General features: G+C 43.1%; 4 protein-coding genes across 4 annotated transcripts; 2 read left to right on the top strand and 2 right to left on the bottom strand.

Annotated features, from left to right (window-relative positions):
- The first annotated feature begins 5,154 nt into the window (after nt 1-5,154).
- LOC129585605 (2-acylglycerol O-acyltransferase 2-A-like) lies at nt 5,155-7,297 on the top strand. The gene is made up of 5 exons (XM_055478352.1): nt 5,155-5,449; nt 5,513-5,561; nt 5,633-6,237; nt 6,532-6,734; nt 6,920-7,297. Exons 1-5 carry the CDS (start codon nt 5,442-5,444, stop codon nt 7,072-7,074), a joined length of 1,020 nt encoding a protein of 339 aa, XP_055334327.1. The 5' UTR covers nt 5,155-5,441; the 3' UTR covers nt 7,075-7,297.
- On the bottom strand, nt 7,115-10,331 carry LOC129585544 (uncharacterized). Its single transcript, XM_055478260.1, has 5 exons — nt 10,047-10,331; nt 9,522-9,632; nt 9,327-9,459; nt 7,616-8,933; nt 7,115-7,150 (listed from the first exon to the last, which is right to left on the bottom strand). The coding sequence occupies exons 1-5, from the start codon at nt 10,153-10,155 to the stop codon at nt 7,115-7,117; spliced, it is 1,707 nt and encodes a 568-aa protein (XP_055334235.1). The 5' UTR covers nt 10,156-10,331.
- Nucleotides 10,332-12,783: 2,452 nt separating this feature from the next.
- On the top strand, nt 12,784-14,544 carry LOC129585543 (uncharacterized). The gene is made up of 3 exons (XM_055478258.1): nt 12,784-12,923; nt 13,007-13,112; nt 13,519-14,544. The coding sequence occupies exons 1-3, from the start codon at nt 12,784-12,786 to the stop codon at nt 14,542-14,544; spliced, it is 1,272 nt and encodes a 423-aa protein (XP_055334233.1).
- Nucleotides 14,545-15,163: 619 nt separating this feature from the next.
- LOC129585616 (uncharacterized) lies at nt 15,164-17,068 on the bottom strand. The gene is made up of 2 exons (XM_055478366.1): nt 16,277-17,068; nt 15,164-16,070 (listed from the first exon to the last, which is right to left on the bottom strand). Exons 1-2 carry the CDS (start codon nt 16,925-16,927, stop codon nt 15,336-15,338), a joined length of 1,386 nt encoding a protein of 461 aa, XP_055334341.1. The 5' UTR covers nt 16,928-17,068; the 3' UTR covers nt 15,164-15,335.
- Nucleotides 17,069-19,610: the final 2,542 nt, after the last annotated feature.

The following is a 19,610-nucleotide window of genomic DNA, read 5'->3' as shown; positions in this document are numbered from 1 at the left end:
TGGTGTTGATAAAATAACGAGACAAGTGCGTGCATGCTTCACTGAACAATGTTGCACCATGTTGTACGCTGTCCGGCAGCAGGTGTTGAAAGTCTTTAGGTATCTCCGGCCATTGTTGATGGAAAAATTTGTACAACTCAGGGTACGGCTTAGACTCATCCAGAACAGCTTCGATGAAGGCGCGGCCAATGAATTTGGACGAACACTTTTTGCCACTTGGATTGAAGAACATGATTTTTATTTCTGAGCCTACGAAAGACATGACATGACATGACATCGTTACAACCGTAACACGAATCCCTACCGTTATTGATTAGCACCATCACGGACACATGAAAAATGAGGTCTTTGTGCATTTGCTTGTTTGTTGTTGACACAGGAATCAAGAAGCTGCCTCTCGTTGCAAGCATCTGAAGAAGACTCTTCAAGTTGACACAATTCAGCGATGCAGCAAGATTGCTGAGCGACCAAGAGTCGGTAAAATCCCGGTCCGCTACATAACGATTGTAATGGTCAGCATCGAATGTTCTCGCCACGCGAACACCTGAACCATGAGCCAAAGCACTGGTCACTTTATCCAACTGCTTAACAAACCGCTTTCCAGGATAGTGCAGCGTTTCTAGCGCATCCACAGCCCGTTTAGCCGCAGAACATTCTTTCTCTGCGAATTCTTTGAAACTCTTGAAAGATACGAGCAGTGTTGCAAGATATGTGCGCTTAAAGGCTTGACAACCATCGTTCCGCATCTTGGACATTGTCCGGTAAATGAAGCAGACGATCTTGGTGTTGAAAGGACAGGTGACTGTTCTTTATCCATTAAGATTGTTTTGCGACTCCGGTTTCGTACCGGAACTTCCTTGCATCGTCCCATAGCGGCCTTCAGTCACAAAAAAAAAAAAAAAAAAAAAAAAAGTTGCGCCCGACGAAGTTGAACCATGTGTTATCATCTAAAAGTTGTGTCCAATGAAGTTGTACTATATGTTGTCATTTTCCAAAAAAAAAAAGTTGCGCCCGACGAAGTTGAACCATGTGTTATCATCTGAAAAGTTGTGTCCAATGAAGTTGTACTATGTGTTGTCATTTTCCAAAAAAAAAAAAAAAAGTTGCGCCCGACGAAGTTGAACCATGTGTTATTATCTCAAAAGTTGTGTCCAATGAAGTTGTACTATGTGTTGTCATTTTCCAAAAAAAAAAAAAAAAAAAGTTGCGCCCGACGAAGTTGAACCATGTGTTATCATCTAAAAAGTTGTGTCCAATGAAGTTGTACTATATGTTGTCATTTTCCAAAAAAAAAAAAGTTGCGCCCGACGAAGTTGAACCATGTGTTATCATCTAAAAAGTTGTGTCCAATGAAGTTGTACTATGTGTTGTCATTTTTCCCGGAAAAAAAAAAAAGGTTGAGAACATCGAGTCACACGTTTAGAAAATCTCAGAATGTCAAGGCACAGTTGAGGGACAGACAGAAATCAGAAAGGTGGAATGTTACGCAGCATGTGGTAAGGATTGTGGGAAGGCACCTGGCGTGGCGCCAAGCAAGACGGTAAGACAACAGGGATCTTGAAAATGTCGCGTCAAGCATGAAAGAAACTTGAGAATGTCGCGTCAGACTTGCAAGAAAGACAGTAATTAGGCAGCTGGAAGTTACGCAGCATGTGGTAAGGATTGTGGGAAGGCACCTGGCGTGGCGCCAAGCAAGACGGTAAGACAACAGGGATCTTGAAAATGTCGCGTCAAGCATGAAAGAAACTTGAGAATGTCGCGTCAGACTTGCAAGAAAGACAGTAATTAGGCAGCTGGAATGTTGAGATTGTCATATGAAGCACGTGGGAAAGTAAAGAAGCGAAAGTAAGAATGCACCTGGTGCGGCGCCATGCACTTCGTAAGACAATAAAATCTTGAGATTGTCGCGTCAAAGTTGAAGGAGAGACAGTTATTAGACAGAGGGAATCTTATGAAAAAATTTGTGAACGGCGCCAGGAAGGTATAACTTTGTATAACTTTGTATAACTAAATGTAGGCAGAGATGAAAACCATGAGAAAGTGCGGAAAAGAGGAATTAGCACGTACACATTTACTTACCGTATGAAATTTCTCCGGAATGCGGACACTTCTCCACTCCGCCTGCGATAACACGTGCTGTTCCGTGCCAGTCAATCAGTTCAAGATGAGAAATATTCCAAAATCAGTACAGATCCGAGTGCAAAAATAACACAACGTGGACATCAACAATGACAACATTAAGATATTCAAACGTGCAAATAACCTTGCAGTTTCCAGCAAAACAACTTCCATAATGATAGCACACGATCACGCACGTTAATCCAGTTGTAGTGCTGCAGATAAAATTCCTTAGATGGTGACTTCCAGAAGTGAAAACTAAGAACGATGACTTGGAATAGTTTGGCTTGTGCTTTTGACCACAAGTCAGTGCATGGATAATGCAGTACAGTTGGTTTCAGTTGTATAGTACTAGTAGAACGTCAGCCAATGCGGTTTTGTACATAGTAGATTATAGGCGGTATACAGAACAAACCGACCAATACGCTATTGTACACAGAACATGGCCTGTACGCTATTGTACACAGTAGATTGTAGGCGGTATACAGATCAAACCGACCAATACGCTGTTGTACACAGTACATCCAGCACAGGTTAAATGGTCTGTACGCTATTGTACACATTAGATGGTCTGTACGCTATTCGTACACACCATCAGACCAAACTGATTTGTACGTATATACAGTACAGTGCACAGACCATAATCCGCTATTCGTATACCCTACAGTGTATGGGGGCGGTACTCAGGCCAAACCGACCAATAGGAGAGCCCGCTATTGTTACTACCATCAACCGCTGTTGTTACTACTTCTCTTCTGTCGAAACAGTTATTAAAAGCTTTCTATGACTTATCAAAATCAGCAGCTAAATTACCTACCGTAGCGAAATCGTATTATAGTACATACATTAATGCATTGAATCCATTGATATTTATAAGATTAATCTCGTTAAGGCTGGAGTATCACAGCGCGTTATGTATTTGAAATAATAGACGCCCCCCGTAATAAGCGCCACCTGCGGTTTTAAGCGCCCCTTCCCGAAGCTCTCGAAAAATAAAGGTCCAAGGCATTTAAGTCGGGTTTTACGGTAGTTATCCCACCCAAAAACTGTGCATTCGTGTGCATCAGAATACGTTAATGTTGGCAAGTTGTTTTCATTAATAATTCATACACTCAGCTATCTTAGTTATTCACCAAGCGGGAGTTCAGCACGTAATCCAATGCGCCTGTTTAGGTGATGTGGGCGTCGGGATCGCGGCACGCCACCCGGCACTTCATCCCCGAGACCGTAATGTTCTCCTACATCCCCGAGGACAACCACGACAATGAGACGGAGAAGCGCAACGCCCGCATCATGGGCATAACGGTGGGCGTGGCCATGGCCATGCTCTTGGCCTTTGTCTTCATTGTCCTCAGTTCGCTGGCGGCGCGCATCAGTCGGCAGAACCTGTCCATTGTCCACAGCGGACCGGGTATGCCGGTGGCCGCTCATTCCATGGCGCCGGTGCCCTTTGGGCAGTATCACGAAGAAAAAGAAGATTACTAAAGACTAAAGTCAGAGGTTGTTTCTCCAGTATTGCAAATTTTAGCACATCGCATCGCGTTTTATCAGTTGAATCGTTGATCATCCAATCCGTGGTTGCCGTTTGGAAGTCCGTATATTGCACATCATCTGGTAGAACTGTGTGACTTTTTCGTATTCGCGCTCATGTCAATCGGTGTATCTAACAAGTATTCATTATTTCTTCACAGATATTCCTGTCGATAACTTTCACCAGACATTATCATTTTTCTATGCGTTTTTTATTTGTTTTCTTACATGGATCATGATGCTTGTGGGACTACAGCGAAATGTAATTTTGGAAAGCGGTGAACGAGTATTTGATCGTGGTGCTTCATGACCAGTCAAAGCAAAAACTCTCATTAATCAGCTGCCACTTATTTATGTATCTGTACAGTGTACACCAAGGCAAATTGGCGTTGGCATTGATTTTGCTAGCAGGAAACGGGAGCTCAATAATACTATCAGAATTCATTCATTGTCGAAAACTTTTCCTAGACTTGCATACGTGACTTCGTTAACAGACCGCCAGTCGAGTGAGACAATTCACAACGCCTGCTTAATGCAGAAGTCAAACTATCAAGCAAACAAAGAAAGAAACAAACGTAACGCTCACTTCGTTATACCTGCAACTAGAACATCTTGGTGCTTTCGCTTATTAAAAGATCTTGCGGTGCTTGTGTAAAGAACTGTGCTTCCTTGTGCTCGCGGTACTTCTGTAAAGAAGCGCAGTAAATGCTATTCGTCTGCATAAATATTCGTCCGCAACCAGAATTTCGCTGTATCCATTGCAACGATAGCTATCGCACGCTTTGTTAAAGTGCGATACCGCAACCAGCAGTCCTCCGGTGAGTAGAAATACGTAGGCTGAGGCGACGAAAACACATCACAACTTCGACCTGAACTTTCGTAACCGTTTAAGGTTACTATAATAATTGTACTGTGCAGTAAGAGTGATACTGTAATTATGTCTATTTAGTATGTATCTACTACTCGTAGACTGTATGGATGACTTGTCAGCTAATACCCACGTGACATAAAATATCCGGCGAATCCCGACTACGCACACGAATGGTATGTCAAAAGAGAATTATATAACAATGGTGCAACGAATCTTCCGTCATAGTCCTAATATTTGCTGCGACTGCGACCAAAGTCAGAGGGTTTGAAACAGTTTCAAACTTTCAAACAAACTTTGCAGCAAGAAGCGCTTTGGAACAAGTAAGCGTAATAGAGTAATGCGGACAAAACGCTGCATTACTTAACCGCATCGGTGAAGAGTGGCGACCATAGTCCGGCTGACGCATGACCAGGTAGTCAGGCACAAAACCATACCACACTACTGCATCTAGCAAGATAGATATAGTCGTATGTTGAAACATACTTATCGCGTCTTTGCCATCTCTTATCTTACTGTTGCTACCCTGGCGAGATGTCGGTCGATTCGTCGCCGCAGCATGGCAAATTTATCTTTCTATGTATCTAACACACGATAGTAATAGTAAGGCAGTGATAATACATACCGGTAGTTATTCTGGTTATTCTTCCAGGCACAAAAGCTGACATTGAGCTCAATCAACCGTAAGTTGTTCTGCAGCTGTCAGTCGGCGAAGAAGTTCAGCGCCTTGCGATACTTAACTGATATTCCGTGAATCCGTTCTTCTGTTTTCTTGCGGTTACTTACAAAGCTTAGCCTTCTAGATTGTACGTTTTGTGGGACTTCATTAGAAAAGTGTCTCGACGGAATCGGCTACCGTGCAAGAAAATTTATGGGTTAACTGTGGGTGCACCACCAAATTACAAATTACGCTTAATCAGGCACCATGTCTGGGTAATTTGGCAATCAGTATTAGCGTAGAATCTGTACTGGTATAAACCGGTTCTGGGGTTTTAGGAAAAAAGTTGGTGGAATAGAATGGGCGCCGCTAAACATCCCTTTACAGGTTCGTATTAAAGAGGTTTTACGCTTTACGTAGTTTGCATATTAGTAAATCGGACGCTTTTATATCTACAGCGACGTCTGCAGACACTAGCGGCCTTCATGGCGGTGATGACCTTCTTCTTCGGCGGCGTCAGCGGTCTCTTCTTCCTAGCGTACCTCCTGCACACCAAATACTACTGGATCACCTTCCTGTACGCGGTGTGGTTGTTATACGACTACGAAACCTGCAGCCGGGGCGGGCGCCGCTTCGAATGGGTGCGGCGCTGGAAGTTGCACACGTACCTGCGGGATTTCTTCCCCATCTCATTAGTGAAGACAGCGGAACTGGATCCTGGGCAGAACTATATTGTGGGGTACCATCCGCACGGGGTCATGGGCGCCGGCACCACTAACTTCACCAATGAAGCCAATAATGTCAGCCACGTGTTTCCCGGGGTCAAGTTTACCGTGCTCACGCTGAAATTACTGCATTTCTTGCCGTTTTACCGCGAGTTTATTAGTGCTTGCGGATTGTGCGACGTCAGCAAGGAGAGCATTAACTACATCTTCCGCAAGAAGGGCAACGCGATAGTGATTTTGATCGGGGGAGCGAAGGAATCGATGGACGCCAATCCGCGCAAGACAACGCTAGTTTTAAAAGGGCGGAAAGGGTTTGCGAAGATGGCGCTGAAGCACGGGTAAGCTACGGGAGTTACACAGTTACGTATTTGACTTTTATCATACACGGCTCCCCGACACGTCAAAAATCTAAGAAACCTTGAGAAACCTAATTAAACGTAATATCTTAGAAATAGCCCAACTAACCTTAAGAAACCCTAAAACATCTAAGAGTCTTAAAAATTTATGCAACTTAAGAAAAGCTGAGAACCAAACAAACCTTTTAAGGAAACTAAAAACCTATGAAAATTTAAAAAATTTATGAAACCTTACGAAAACTAAGGCTGTATTTCAACTATATATGATACTTGCAGAGCTCATTTGGTCCCGGCTTTTTCTTTCGGAGAAAACGACATTTTCCGGCTCCTGGTGAAAAATGATCCTGGATCGAGAGTGCGCAAACTGCAGCGCTACGTGCAGAAAGTGGCTGGCTACGCCCCCATCATGGTGTCGGGCCGAGGAATCTTTAATTACACTTTTGGATTTGTTCCTTACCGGCATCCAATCACTACCGTCGGTACGACCAGCAAAATACACTTTCCTTGAATTAGCTGTTACTATACTTTGTATTTGTATATACAATAATACGTTGGAAAATTGGAACTTTCGTTCAATGTTGAAAAAGTTTCAAGAATCTTTAACACATAATGTACCGACAGACGATAAGATTGCAGTGACCTTTATGAGCACTTTAATTTGCAGTCGGTAAGCCAATTGTTGTGGAGAAGGACGAAGATCCAAGCTTAGAGAAAATCACCGCGCTGCATGAAACCTACATGGCTGAACTGGAGAAGCTGTTCAATACGCACAAAGATAAGTACGGATACGGCGATCAGAGTTTGGAATTTATCGAGTGAAAGTTACGAACTAAATTGTCAACGCACTCAGTTTTATCGATCACCTTTCGGTGAAGGACAGAAACTTCAACCGGCACTGTATGAAAATTGCGTTGTCAAATTAAAACAATGTTGGAGTTTGCTTTTGCGTTGCAACTGTTATTATAATAATAATGAGCTTCTCATCATTCTTTGTAAACAATCAGCGAATCGATTAGAACGAAGAAGTAAATTGCAAACCTTATTTCAAAATGCACCTAACAATAGACACAGAGTGCTGATTATGTGCGTATGCGGGTTTTCCGAACCCTGCCTTTAACTTCACTCAACAATATGAGTACGGGAATATCAACAATACGAATACTTCATACTTAATACTTCATTCTCTATCAATGTGATATCAGAACGGTTTTATTGGATATGGTTGCCGCATTCGCGGTTTTCACATATTATCAACAGGTCAAAAAATATGGACATTTAAATTAAAAAATAAAAAGACAGCGCATACTAAAGCTGTTGTGGGTCCTGCGGTAGAAGTAGCAGTTTTGCTACCACCGCTGACCACGTGCAACCGGATAGTAGTCATTGGTAATTCAAAGGTCAGCGCCTCCGGATTGCATTTCGGTTCGTTAATCGAATACTCGATTTGATTTTCATAATTAACCCACGATATCCCAAGCGGAAAGGGATCCGCAGCGCAGTCAACAGGATGGTAGATGTCCTTTCTTACATAAGCTGGACTTTCCACATTACCCTCCAGCGCGTACAATTCGCCGTATTCAACTCGCAGTTTCAACTGTCTATTGCTGTGCCACCACGCTCGGTACCAGGCATATTCGCAATTGCAGTGCAAATTGCGCAGGAAACTGCGCATCGACGGAGCGAAATTCCCGTATTCATATTGCTGACCGCTCCACAGGGCTTCTAAGGTCAAGATTCTCAAATTCGGTAAATCGGCAAATGAGTCTCTTTCCAGGTGCTTTATGGTTGTGCTGTATAAGATGATTATACGGAGTTTGGTTGAATTCATAAAATCCATCCGACGGATTACCAAATCTTGGCACTCGTATGCTTCCAAATGCAGCAGATTGACAAAATTCAGTTCGGCTATTCTGCCGGTTATACGTTCATTCGTACAGTTCATCAATCGTAGTCTAATTACTATTTTCCGCACTGGTGAAAAAGAATTTGATTCCAACTGTCTGCCTCTCGCTTCAATCATAACCGGCCGCAACGGTCCTGCCGCCATTTTCACCGCCATACCTTCCAGCACGCTAATATTGGTATCCGCATTACAACGTATTTCCAGCGCACTGTAATTCATGCATCCCATCATTCCCAGCAAAAACACGATTGTTGCCGAGCAGTTGTCGTTTATCTGCGACAGACATTCCGCTGAGGTCATCGGTTCCGAAGAGAACAGCGGAAACGCTTCGGTCTCCACTACCGTTGACGCGTTGACCTTTTCAGTGACATAGACAGGACATTTGTAGGCCGTCTGTATTTTAGCGATATCTCCGGGGCTTAAGCGCAGATTCTGTCCCATACCAATGCGGACAATTAATCCCCGTCGTGGAATAATAACCGGTGATGTGCTGTTCTTGCTGAAAGTGGTAGCCGGATAGTGCATAATGGAATCGTAGTCGTACTTCGTGCCGTGGTAAAACGATGCCGGAGAAGCGTAAAAATTGTACGTTTCATTCTCTAATATCCTGGATTCGTGCAGAATGATGTGCTGATCGCGGTCGAAACGCGCATGCTCATGGTTGAAGCCTAGTGCATGCATGACCTCGTGGAGGATGACCGCTGACTTTTCCAAACATTCATCGGCAAGGGAGATATCTTGGCGTCCTCCTACCATTCCGATGTAAGAGTGGCATCTGTAAGCACGGCAAAAAACGAGCATGACAAATTGTAAGAACACTCTAAAAATATGTTACCAAATTGGATAAAGGTCATACGGTAAAATATATGTGCAGTGTAACTAATTTTTTTGTATACTCGTATTACGTATAACTGTATAAGTAAAAATAAACAGCTTCACTGTACGCAAAAATAAATAGCAAAAATGTACCCTCTCCACTTAAAATAATCAATCAACGTTCTTCATTTAGCTGTTCTTTTGTTTCTCGCAGCTTGACACTTATGATTAGACAAGATTTAGTGAGAAAACGAGAGCAGTAATAACCCACTAATGAAAACTGCTCCTTTTCGGCTTATCTTGCATGCTCCTTTTGCTTAAAGGTATGATTCAGCTTATATCTTGACCTTACTCTTGTCCCCGTTTAAAAAAGATGAAGTCAGTGTCATTTTCAGCAGACCGTATCTTCTGGAACATGACACATCCTTTGGTTTGCCGTTCCATTATTCTGAGCGCTGTTTGAATTTTCATTCTCTGCTCGGTATCTATAATGACACCATAACAATTTACAAGAATGCTGTGTATAATGGGCCGTTCTGGGACTTACTAAAGTCATCACTGATGTCATAGGGAATGGCCAGTCTGTTGGGCCACAGAACCGGAAATGCCTGCTCGTCATCCCCGTGTTCAGATGCTGCGGCGGAATCGGAAAATACATCTGCAACACATATAGTATACAAATTACAAAGTACATATATCTGTACAGATACATTACATAATAATTAAACAAATAAATTATAGCACAACCCTAGTTGTACTTCGATGTACAATGGGCTGAGTCCAGATCAAACTTTAAAAGCACATAAAACGTATAAGCAGACAATCGCGTACTGTACAACGCGTCTATTCAAAGAAGAACTGCAAAGACTGCATAATAATGCGAGGACTAAAAGTAGATAAAATTACTTCAGGAAAAAATTGCTTCCGAATAGTACAATCATTATATGCATCGTTTTATTCGATTTATTGTAATTTTTTAACGTAGAAATCCAAGTTACTGCAACTGAAGATCAACATCGTAACAGTTAGGGATTTACCGGCTTCGTTCTCACTATTGCTACAGTAGTCGCACCTGCAGGAATAACGACATCGTTCTCGTCATAGTCAACACCAAGGGAAAACCGAACGACCTGGTCGATGGTCACAAGTGCGATAATTAACTGGATTTTCAGGGAAACCATTGCAGACAGTTTTGACCGGTTTTTTGCCAAAACCTCAATCAACTGAATCAACTTCCAGTCACGTATTAAGATGTAGCACGATGTACTATATTGTAAAAATTAATTATTTAAAACTGCAAAACGCAATTTCAAGGGTACCTCCGTACCTGCATTCGTTTATAAGACCAAGATGATAAAATTAATGTAGACAGATGAAAACGGCAAAATCGATATGTGCGATGAGCATGCATCGTGTAACAAGTGTTTTTTATCGGTGTCTGCTCTGCATGTGGGGAACACTGAACACTGCCGAGATCATGAACATTCAGCGCACGCCATGTGCTCATCGAAGAATTGTGGCTATAAAATGTGGATAATTTGTCCGTTATCTCATAACGCCATGGACATATTTTTTGCAACCATTAACTTGCTTACTCATTCGTATAGCACACACTCTCCGCTACAGCCCAAGATTTCTGCCAGCACTTCTGGATCTGCACTTGCCACTGCACAATGCAGTAAAGTATGGATATGCGTGTGTATTACGCAAGAGCCCGGTGCAGTCATCAACGGCCATTCTGCAGGGATTATTCGGAACCGGCATATTTATAGTGACAGTTAAACGTAGTACCAGCCTACAGCTTAACAGTAAAGTGAAAAACGGAATTTATTTTGCTGTACTCTGTTGCCATTAAATGTTAATTAAAACAACACCGTAAAAAACCGCTTTTTTGCTTTTTTTACACTTTACAGTACTACGAGTATGTACTGCAGACTCTCACCGCGCATACGATGTGCAGTAAAATATATGTGTAAACCACAAAGCACTTTTACAGCACACACGCATAAAAACAAAGCAATAATAAATTACATAAAGAATAGTAAAATTGGTTACATACGTGATACGTAAAGCATTACTTACGTTGCCTATTCTCACTACACGTCAGCCTTTCCAGGTAGCCGGTTGCCTGTTCTGCCGGAGTTTGTGCAGCATGTCTGACCATCATTTAGCTTGCCCTTTTAAGCCTGTTTGAACCAGTTCGGCTTTGCTACTGCACTAGCTATTGTACCGTAAATAGCCGATCTCCAGTCTGCAGATTTCACAGTTTAGAGCTACGGAGTAACCTTTTTTCTTGGTATTTGAGTTTTGGATTAATGTGCATCAGTAGTTTTCAGAAATCAAATCTGCACTCATCTGCTATCGACATCGTTAAAAAAATTGCATTTCGTTCAGTTACTAGTACTTGTAATGATTTATTGGCAATAGCCACCCAAATAGCAATAAATGCAAGCGCTGGTACACTACTTGATAGTTAAAAATTAAACATTAAAAAAAAACCAAAATCCTTATCCTCTCTCGGATTAAAAGGCAGTGTACTCAAAACAGCCGTAGCATTTCCTTTAACAACTGCTAAACTAAAACGCTGCTTGAGAAAAGCAGTAGAACGCGCTTCGCCCGTTATGTCACGAATCTTGCGGCCCATGAAATGCAGCATTTCACTGAAGGCAGGGCCAAAAACTCCCAGTGTCTCAATAACCAGGGGATAAAAGAGGTAACCGTATTCCAAAAAAGAATATGTGCGGCGCTTGGAATTTTCCGCCAGTTGGGACACACTTCCGGATTTCTTCGAGCTTGCGGTGACGTGGGAATCCGCAACAGTACACCAGCTTGTTACATCCCAAACAAGCGGTCTGCCTTGGCGAACTGGTATCAGCGTCATTCCGTCAGGTCTTTTCCCGTCTGTGCTGGATAGTCCATTCGGTTCCAGCTGACAAGGAAAACCAGCGATTTCGCAACAATTCTTGGCGATGCTGTTCATTTCTTTATGCCGCGCCCATCGTCCTTTGGTTGATTTGTTGCATGATAGCCCATGGTGACCATTGGTTTCAACTTGCGTACCGCACGCGATGCAATTGTGTGCCACCACTACCGGTAATCCAAATCGCAAGGCTACACCGATTCTGACATCATCGTCCTTCAGGAAGGTGCCCAAACATGGCGCAGGCAAGGCATTTAACCATGCTCCAGAGTCTTTGTTTAAGGCAGCCAGCAAGACCGCCCTGGCGCGGTCATTGCCTTCATTACAGGACATCAGCATGGAAATATCTCGCTCAATCACTGGGCTGTCCCATGCAAACTAAAACTTCCGAAGAGATTCTACCGGAATCTCACCTTCTGTCAGCCGTACCCAGGTTTCCTGAGCTGTTTTCGTCAGACACTCTTCAGTTGGCTGATAAAATTCGGAAACGATGGGTTGCACAGAGTACACCGATGCCAAATAGGCACAAACAGCTAATGTCTCGATGCGTCGCGTTCCCAAACCCCCACGCCGTACTGGAAGAGATATCTGCGTCCACTGAGCTTCAGAAATTTTTACGTTAACCAGCTGCTCCACCCCCAACCGCAACATTTGGTCGTATTCTTTCAGCAGTTCCGGGTGTTCATAACTACGTGAAGTCCGCAGCCCGTATAAAACTTTGGGAATGCTGAGGCAGTTTTTAAGTAGAAAGAGACTGTAGTGTGCCGGTAGCTTTTTCAGACGCTGGACGAAATTCTGGAGTTGCTTTGTTTTTCCAGCCAAAAATCCCGCGCACGCAGACGAAGTCATCGGTGCTCCCAACAGCTCTGATACAGGCGTGAGAGAGAACATGACTTCCTTAACTTCGCAGTCTGTCATCATCCAGTCTCTGAAAACCTGCCTTTTGGATCGCGATCCCGTTACGTTCGGTGTGTGCCGCGTTCCAGTAGACGATTTCGGGCTGTTCTACGGCAAAGGCGATGCTGCACGGTGAGGAATGCTGCAACCAGTTGAACATGTCTCTACATGCAGCTTTTAATTATTGTGACCTTTTGTGCTGGTATTTGATTCAGACAGCTGTATCTGCACAATGCATCCGACGCTGAACTGGAGCTTCTGGCGCGTGCCTGCACAGCGGCCACATTTGGCATCAATCAGCAGGATGTCTTCGATGAGACGGCAAAATGGACAGGGAGGCATTCGCCAGCAAACTCGACTTGGACAGCGCGGGAATTTTGACGCGTATCAAGAATGATCTGCTGGATGGCACCAACTATGGCAGGCCTGTCAAGTGTGAACTTCACAAGCTGAACGTCTACGATAAGCACTAACCAGTACGAGTATACGCAATATCAGTATCCTCAGTCTGTTTTATCAGGTAAAAGCAGGAGCTGTGGAACATAACTTTCGTTTCGTAGTTTCGAGTGATAGTGGGGCAATCTAACCAATAATAGGACCTACCTGAATAAATATTAGTTTTTGCAACACTTTCTTAGTAATTTGATGTGCCTGTGTGCTCTGAATATTCCGACTTGTTTTGTGGTGCAAGTTTCGAAATATCTGTGGAGGTTTCGCTGGTTCATAGAAAACTTTTACCGGGGTGACCTACTCTGTATATAAATGTCTTACTTGTTTAGGCGCCGGTGGCTTTTTCAAAGCGCACAAGGACACTCCACGGGGCGCTAACATGTTCGGATCGCTGGTGATCGTGTTCCCTACGAAACACACCGGCGGAGAACTGAAGCTGCGTCACGGCGGAAAAGAATGGACTTTTGATTCAGCCAAGGAGTTGGCTGCTGCTGCAGAGCCGTCGATCGGGTACGTGGCCTTCTTCAGCGACGTGGAGCACGAAGTGGCCGTCGTGCAGTCCGGATATCGCGTCACGCTGACCTACAACCTGTACTTCGGCGAAACTGTCACTCGCAACATTGCCGTCAACCACGAACAGACTTTCAAGACCGGACTGGAACAGTTGCTAGCGGATCCAACGTTTTTACCGCAAGGCGGACTGATCGGCTTCGGTCTGCAGCACGAATACCCGGTCAACGCCGAGACGCAGTTGTGCAGTTTAATGGAATGTCTGAAGGGCAGCGATGCGCTGATTGGGAGAGTGTGCCAGCAGTTGTCGCTGCCCATCCAGCCGAAAATGTTGACCGAGACCGAGGAGCACTACGACGACGACGATGATGCATGGTATCTGGATTCGGATGACAACGTGGATGTCGTTGACTTGAAAGAAGATGCCGAGAAGAAACGCAAGCGCAAAGAGAAATTCCACAAACCGAACGTGCTGCAAGTGCTGACTGACCATGTGGTTGACCTTTCGAATGAGTATGAGCTGGAGCAACCTGGTCGGGAAATGCTGAAGAAGGAGGGGGTCTTGATTCTTCCATATAGCAGTGGCATAGCGCGCCGACATCGGGACGCTTCAAAGGGAGAAAAGGTCAAGTATTCCGTCGATATTCAGTGGATCACCGAAGCGACACCGTACAACCATGTCAAAACGGAATACATTGCTTATGGGAATGAGGCCACTCTGGATTACCTGTACGCGTACGGCAGTGTTTGCCTGGCGGCTAAAGTTGGTCCAGCTGGAAAGCGTATTGAATAGAGGCATTCGTGAACACTGGACCACGTCTCCGTTCTACAGGACGTTCGGTCTGAATAAATTCATCCAAATTCGCTATTAGTTCATCTGCTTTGGAGATGCATCTGGCCATAAAAAGTACCCATGCATTTTAACATTCCTTTAATTTTAACCGCGATTGTTTGTTTTATTTTCATTCATTTCAACCCCTTTTGATTGAAGGACCGATCTTTTCCGTTAAACGAGTGTTTTAGGTTTTTTTTCTAGGCTTCAATTTTTGTTTACTGTTCTTATTGTCGGAACTATGTGAGGGGCAGCGCATAAAAAATTTAATGTTTGTGCGATCAGCTTATAAGTCGATTTCAGTAAACTTAACACTGGCACAGGTTGGCGTAATGCTACAACGCTGTTTAACACTTAAGCGTGTTACTGCTTATAATTAACAAACTCAAAAACCTTAAGAAACCGTGAATTTCAAACTTGATTGATATCTAGCTGCATATTTCCAAACTACACCTATTGCAGCTTTAAGATTTTTTTTAATTAAGACTGCGCCTGGAAATCCAGTTTGCGGTGCAGGAAAGATACAGTTTTCAGATTACGAATGCTGAAGCCTTTAAGGAAAAATTTTAATGTCGGTACGCTCATCACGCGGTGTCGAAGTATTCGCAGACAACTTTAACATCTATATGCACACTAATTCTATTTCGTAGCGAACTGGGAAATATCCATAGAAGTATCTGTACAAGTAACAAAATTTGTTACAGCATCTGTGAGCATCATAGCACCGGCGATGTTCTGGAGAATGAAACGCTTTACATGAAAACAAGCGGAAGTCTGACGTCGTGGTAATCAAATTTCAGAGATTTTTTAAACAAGTCCCACAAGCGGGATTCCATATCAGTCACCCTCGAATCCTTCGTATTTTCGAATGTCAACGAAAAATCAGCGTATAAACGGCCAGCAGGATGCGACAAGCGACAATCTTTCCATACAATCACACAATCCACGGCAAAACTACATGTCAATGTCCGCAACTCTCCCTTGACGCATTGCCGCATCCCAAACTCGCAGCGGTGAAAAACAATCCTTCGAAGCTTGGGAATTGTTGTCTGCATCAGCTGATTCATAAGCGCAATATCTGTACAATCTTCGTTGTAATGTGCATCAGTAAAGGTCACACTTTTGATCCGGTTATTAGGTTGTTTTGGAAGAGAGTTGGCCAGTGAATACACATTCTTCCCGTGACCTTTTAGGCTAGACGAAGCATGGTCTTTACCGGCTATCCAAATGTCGGTAAAATTTGCCTGGGACGAGAGTATTGAGTTCCATAGATAGCATGTTCGCCGACATCTGCTGCGATGTACACTGTCGAATGACTGAAAAATCTCCGTAAGCAGCTCTATCGGAAGACCCATTTTGTCGGCGCTGTGCATTGTTTCAGCGTTATGGTGATGCCACTGATGCGGTATTTGACATTCCTTAGAAGAGGTCACCTGCTTGCATTCATCATTGATTTCCCATTTGTCATTGTTTTGGAAGCATTCCACCTAAATTGAGTAGAGCTTATTGAAGGTCATTGATAAATTATTATGCCATTTTAAGGCACTTGCGAAAGCTTCTGTTGTAATACATGTAGAAGCTGATACAGCAAAACGAATTTTATTTTTTTATACATTTTTGTTTAATCATCCAAACTAGTATCGGATGCTTTTAGCCTTTTACATCGGGAATAGTTCGTAAATAAGTAGTGTACCAGATTAGCGGGTTCAATGGAACTTTTATCAGCGCGCTGAAGGTAAAGCAGTTTGTCGTCGGTTACCGACATCCAATGTACATTGGACTGTCTTTGTAGTGATGTTCTAAAATTGACCGATAAAGCAGACGTTATCATAGACGAGCAACTGCTCGGCAGGTCACACGTTCTGATGACAAAATGACCTCTTCCAGTCTTCCTCGTCGCGAGGTCATCCACCGCTGGACGCCGAAAGATCTGCCAAGACGGCAACATTTCCGTAACAGTCGCATCTTCCAGCTGTACCTCAACATACCCGCATACCGATGCCTCATAATTCCACTGAAGCGGTAAAAATTTCGCCGGATACCACACCCACGGGCGGCCAAAACGAGAGCGCATAAGCACTTGCAGGACATCAACTTCTGTCTTCCTACAATTATCACTGCAGCGATTCCGGCTCCACTCGTTTTCCGTAGTGAGTTTATCCGAGCTGTCAGAAATCATCCCAGACTCAAGAAACTGCGAGCACTGATGTGGGGATTCAAAATCGATAATCAGTCCGTCGGCATGGACATCGATGACCCTGCCATGCTGGAGCCGGCCAGCAACCAGCGCATCCACAGAATTCCATGCATGCACCACATTATGCAAATCTCCAAAAATATGCATTTGTAACCAAATGAACAGAACAGATGTAAGCGTTAAGAGACCACACACTATCTGTACATACACCACGGTCTTGTGCGCGCAACAGTTACTATTTTATTCGCTGTCAACACCCTACTTTTGTACCGGTAGTTGACACAAGACATCGTGCAACAATAATAAGTGTCTGCAGTAAATAATCTGAAATTAAAATTATTGCCTACAACATGTACGAGTACTTATATACAAGTCGCGTGCCCAGTTTGTACAGTGGCCCCGAACATCGGGATGTTAACGCTATCATAAAGCAGTCTTGAAATTGTTTTGTTTTAAAATTGACCGATACGCACAGTGTAGCATTTTTGTTAGTAAATAACTGACTACGTTCAAGTGTGTTAGTGTGGTGTTACGTACGTATAGACGGTATAGTTACTGCACGTCTGGCGGCACAGTCTACAGATATACGGGCAATGGCACTAATGATCAGTGCAGTCGTTATCGGTATTCCAGGCGCAATTTTGACTTCGGAATCGTATTACCGTTATATACAGAGTGTGTGATATTAATGTAGGTATCCTGATCAGTACATTGACACCTGGGACGGAAATAACCGTACTGTACTTGTTGTAATTTCCTAACCAAATTGTCGCATAAACGACAAATTAACGCTAATGCAATACAAAAAATGATAAATTCTGCTGTTGATATGCATTAACTCACTGCTCGAATTATTGTTTTTATTATTATGAACTGTATTACAAAAATATGGCAAAGACTGTTTGGCATCGCTTCGATCGCTTTCTTAAAGTCAGGAATAGCCAGTGTTGTAGACTTGTACTTTGTAGGTACATACAGTATTTGCAGCTAGCTTGCAGTCCAATCATTTTATTTAAAGCCAGTGTACTACGTAACGTGCCGCTCCATATGGCGTGCATTTAGTGTCATGCTTGAAACCTCATCGTTACTAATTCTTAAAATTACAGGTCGGCCACGCCAAGTTGTCACCAAAATTTTAAACAATTTTAAAAATTCTGATATGTTTCCCCGCTCAAGATTGGATGCCTGTTTTTTTGTTCAGGATTTAATTCTGCGTCTATTGGAATTAGCGCCTGAGCGTTAGTTCCAGAGATGACGTCAACGTCACAACGGAAGGTGAAACATTAGGGGTAGCTCTCCCATCGGTATACTTAGCCCACCAAAAAAGTGGGAAACACTTTCTGCGCCTGGTATTCATTTCAGTGTGCAAAAAAACCTCTGTTTGTTCACCGTAAATGAAAACGAAAGGGGCGAAGTTCTAAACTTGCACAAAAACGATTACGTTCCCAAAATGTCCCTGTTTTCCGAAATCCCACCCACATCCGAAAAATTCCAGTAACTTTGCCTGTACTCAATCCTTCCAACCCGAAACTGCTTAAAAATAAGCTACAAACTCTTGAGAGTGTGATGTGCAACAAAGTCGACCAAGATCGCAATTTCAGGACGATAGCGAACTGTCAGCTTCCGGTCTTCCAGGAAAACCAGAGAGCGCAACGGTACGAGCGAGAAAACATTTTTCATAGGCAGCTGGGATCTTTTAATTATAAAGGTCGAATGATCTTTAAAACAGGTAAGGCAAGGATATTACCCTATAAGATTTTAACGAGAGAAGGGATATCCATTACACCTTTGCTTTGTTGTCAATCCCCGACGACAGGAAGAAAAAACCAACAAAGCGATGGAAAATTAAAAAACCAACAAAGCGATGGAAAATTAAAGTGACGTGCCCCACTAGGATGAGCTGGAATGGAGTAAGCCGCATTCATCTCCTAGACAGTATATAGCAAAAGTGGATGCCCCATATTTCATCAATCATATTTTCTCCTGGATGGTAAATTAATTGACTTTTCACGCTTGTATGGGACCCGCACAAAGGACGAACTCATCCATTTTAACAGTGCCAAATCCCATTGCGCCGTTGTGACCTTTCAGTGGCTGAAATAGAACCGGGCAAAATACGTTCCTGAAGGCCAGTGAATGTGCTGTTCTTCAAATTTGTCGCCGATGGACTACGGAACAACTCGATTTTTAAAAACATTTTTGGTGCACGGAACTGACGGAAGGTAATAACCAGTTAACCACGGTTTACGGGTCAGGTAGTATTGGGAAGCAGAAGACCTCCGAATATCCTGTTGGCGAAGAACGTTTTTTTGTTGTCACTTTCGTATTCAAATAATGCAGGACAGAATTAGTTATGACGTAAAAAATAAAAAATTCTAGAGTCACTCTGAAATTTCTAATAAAATATCTAAATCTGGGTGACAACTTGGCGTGGCCGACCTGTAAATGGCTGTAATTGAACAACCTTCGTACGCGTTGTCGATGTGGAAAGTTTCGTAGCTGTACATTACATTATGTTATTTTATAATTAAGTTTCAAATACAGAATTCGTTGCGTCTTTTTAAGAACTAATGCATGCAATTCCCGATCAGGATAGCATTGAGGAAGTGTTTCTGTTATAAATGTTTTCTAGTACTAAGTTTGTACTTATGACATGATACTTATTAAAGGTTTGTGTGTCAAAAAATGCATGCAATTCGCAGCAGCATGATTCGTTATAGACAGTTGAGCTGCACGTACCATACCATCTGGTTTCGTACCATCTGGACTGTTTTGCTGCTTATGATTCGTTGAACGCGTCGAACGCTTTCAACACATTAATAAAAAATTA

Source organism: Paramacrobiotus metropolitanus, unplaced genomic scaffold, assembly GCF_019649055.1.
Source record: "Paramacrobiotus metropolitanus isolate TYO unplaced genomic scaffold, Prichtersi_v1.0 Parri_scaffold0000017, whole genome shotgun sequence".
Taxonomy (NCBI): Eukaryota; Metazoa; Tardigrada; class Eutardigrada; order Parachela; family Macrobiotidae; genus Paramacrobiotus; species Paramacrobiotus metropolitanus.
This window is presented reverse-complemented; position numbering and strand designations above follow the sequence as displayed.

What these genes read in the sequence shown, in the direction of transcription:
- LOC129585605 (XM_055478352.1), top strand. An exon ending in AAGATGGCGCTGAAGCACGG is followed by an intron (nt 6,238 to 6,531) that starts GTAAGCTACGGG and finishes TGATACTTGCAG; the next exon opens with AGCTCATTTGGTCCCGGCTT. An exon ending in GCATCCAATCACTACCGTCG is followed by an intron (nt 6,735 to 6,919) that starts GTACGACCAGCA and finishes TTTAATTTGCAG; the next exon opens with TCGGTAAGCCAATTGTTGTG.
- LOC129585544 (XM_055478260.1), bottom strand. Translation starts at nt 10,155, where the DNA reads ATGGTTTCCCTGAAAATCCAGTTAATTATCGCACTTGTGACCATCGAC. An exon ending in TTTTTTAAACGGGGACAAGA is followed by an intron (nt 8,934 to 9,326) that starts GTAAGGTCAAGA and finishes CCGTGCTTACAG; the next exon opens with ATGCCACTCTTACATCGGAA. An exon ending in CTACTATCCGGTTGCACGTG is followed by an intron (nt 7,151 to 7,615) that starts GTCAGCGGTGGT and finishes ATTTTCATACAG; the next exon opens with TGCCGGTTGAAGTTTCTGTC.
- LOC129585543 (XM_055478258.1), top strand. Translation starts at nt 12,784, where the DNA reads ATGACTTCCTTAACTTCGCAGTCTGTCATCATCCAGTCTCTGAAAACC. An exon ending in GGCAAAGGCGATGCTGCACG is followed by an intron (nt 12,924 to 13,006) that starts GTGAGGAATGCT and finishes TATTTGATTCAG; the next exon opens with ACAGCTGTATCTGCACAATG. An exon ending in AGGATGTCTTCGATGAGACG is followed by an intron (nt 13,113 to 13,518) that starts GCAAAATGGACA and finishes GCTGGTTCATAG; the next exon opens with AAAACTTTTACCGGGGTGAC.
- LOC129585616 (XM_055478366.1), bottom strand. Translation starts at nt 16,927, where the DNA reads ATGCATATTTTTGGAGATTTGCATAATGTGGTGCATGCATGGAATTCT. An exon ending in CCATTGAACCCGCTAATCTG is followed by an intron (nt 16,071 to 16,276) that starts GTACACTACTTA and finishes TACTCAATTTAG; the next exon opens with GTGGAATGCTTCCAAAACAA.